This window comes from Protobothrops mucrosquamatus, unplaced genomic scaffold, assembly GCF_001527695.2.
Source record: "Protobothrops mucrosquamatus isolate PMUCROS unplaced genomic scaffold, P.Mucros_1.0 scaffold68, whole genome shotgun sequence".
NCBI classification, from domain to species: domain Eukaryota; kingdom Metazoa; phylum Chordata; class Lepidosauria; order Squamata; family Viperidae; genus Protobothrops; species Protobothrops mucrosquamatus.
The window spans coordinates 599,135-600,867 of NW_015386446.1; the positions used below are offsets into that span (position 1 = coordinate 599,135).

At 46.6% G+C, this 1,733-nt stretch overlaps 1 protein-coding gene across 1 annotated transcript in view; it reads right to left on the reverse strand.

Annotated features, from left to right (window-relative positions):
- The window catches only part of SPATA20 (spermatogenesis associated 20), a 48,243-nt gene extending 46,651 nt beyond the window's left edge, over positions 1-1,592 (reverse strand). The window contains exon 1 of the mRNA XM_015812103.1: positions 1,434-1,592. Coding sequence (XP_015667589.1) covers positions 1,434-1,528 — 95 coding nt within the window. The 5' untranslated portion in view covers positions 1,529-1,592. The remainder of the gene's footprint in view (positions 1-1,433) is intronic.
- Between the last annotated feature and the right edge of the window lie 141 nt (positions 1,593-1,733).

A 1,733-nucleotide genomic window follows, 5' to 3' on the forward strand; every position in this document is an offset into this window, starting at 1 on the left:
TCAGCAAGCGGACCTGACCTAGGGTGGATTTTATATTGGGTTTTAAGTATTCGGAAGACGCAACATTAAAATTCGGTTTAATTCGGTTTTAAGGGGGGGATTGTATATATGTTCTGGTTTTAAATATGTTGTGCGCCGCCCTGAGTCCCGTCGGGAGAAGGGCGGCATATAAATTAAATTAAATAAATAAATAAATAAAATAAATGTGAGGCCATGAATCTCTCAGAGCCAAAGAAAGTACTTATTTTAGGGAGCTCTTGGATACACAATATTCTACACAAATATACTTTTTAGTTTATACATCAGTCTTCCCAACTTGACACCTTCTAGATGTGTTTGACTACAACTTCAATTTTTCTCCAGCTCACATGATTATACTAGTTGAGAATAATGAATGAGTATTATGTATACGGGGCTTTAAGTCACCATAACTTATCAGTTATTATTCATAGCACTATAATCTGGGATATACATGCTCTAAATAAAAATCAATTATGTTAAATACTGATTTTTTTTATTTAGAGCATTTATATCCCAGGTTTCTTCTGTAATAGATTTTAAGAAATATAGGGTAAAGATTTCCTTTTCAGACCCTACACTGATTCAACCCTTTAAAGCTTCATCAATCTTCCTAATGGATGGCTTGCTCAGCATGAAACTAAATCTACATAGCTTTTTGAGAAAGAAAGTTGGCCAAGACTGGGGGAGTAAACACCAATAAGGATGTAACAAAAACGTAATTATCAACAACGGGAGGAAAAACAATGTAACTGTTCTCCAAAATCAACATTGGCCTGAAAAAGCTAGTTGTATCAGGGTAACAGAACGGGCAGGTGGAGAACCAAAGTCTGCTTCCTAGTGGATCAGCGTGCCAGAGAGAAAAAAAGTTGGCAGTTCGTGCCCCGTAAGGCTTTTCCTAGAGAACGCACGCGGGTCCCTTTGCTCTTCACGTCCCACTGAATGTATGCATACCATTACGGGAAACCTCGATCCACGAGGTTTCAGAAGTAGGGACTAGATATTGCTGCAGCCATGCCAACGGCCAAGATCAAGCCTCCGGACCCCCGGGTTGGATCAAAACTAGGCCACGCCTTCTCAGAGCCTCCTAAACGGCAACAGAAGAGATGGAATCTCTTCCAGGTCGAGCGAACGTTACGCAGTTAAGAAGAACTGGCACCGACAAAGAAGTTGCCCCCAGTCAAATGAAAGCGGAGTCAAAAGACACGCGGGTTTTCTCCGTGGCCGGAGAGAAACCCCTTTCGGGGGGGGGGGGTTCCCAGATCTGTTTCCCCTCCCCCCCCAAAAAAATCTGCATGTAAACACCGCAAGCACGTGACCTGCCTGGACCCAAAAAAAAAAAAACCCCGCAAGAGGCCGAGGAATTGGGGCGACGAGGAAGAACCGCTCTTGGTTCTGCGGCGCGGCCCCGATACCTGCGCGTCCAGGGAGTCCGCTTGTGCCCGGGCCGGCGGCGGAGCAGCAGGTTACAGCTCGTGCGGCGCCAGAGCGCGACGGGGGCGGAGATCATCGGGGCCTAGTCAGAAGGAAGCACCGGGTCTCGTCAGAACCGGGCGCGCCATCGGAGTCCCTCCCCAGATTTTCACAGCTGTGCTCCAGCGTCACGGAAGGGGTGTGACTCTGTTTTGACATGGGTTTCAGAAAGGGGAAGGGTGTTTCAGCAGAACAAGACAGAGAAAAGACAGGGTGAGCGGGAGAGGATCGGCTCTCCCTGA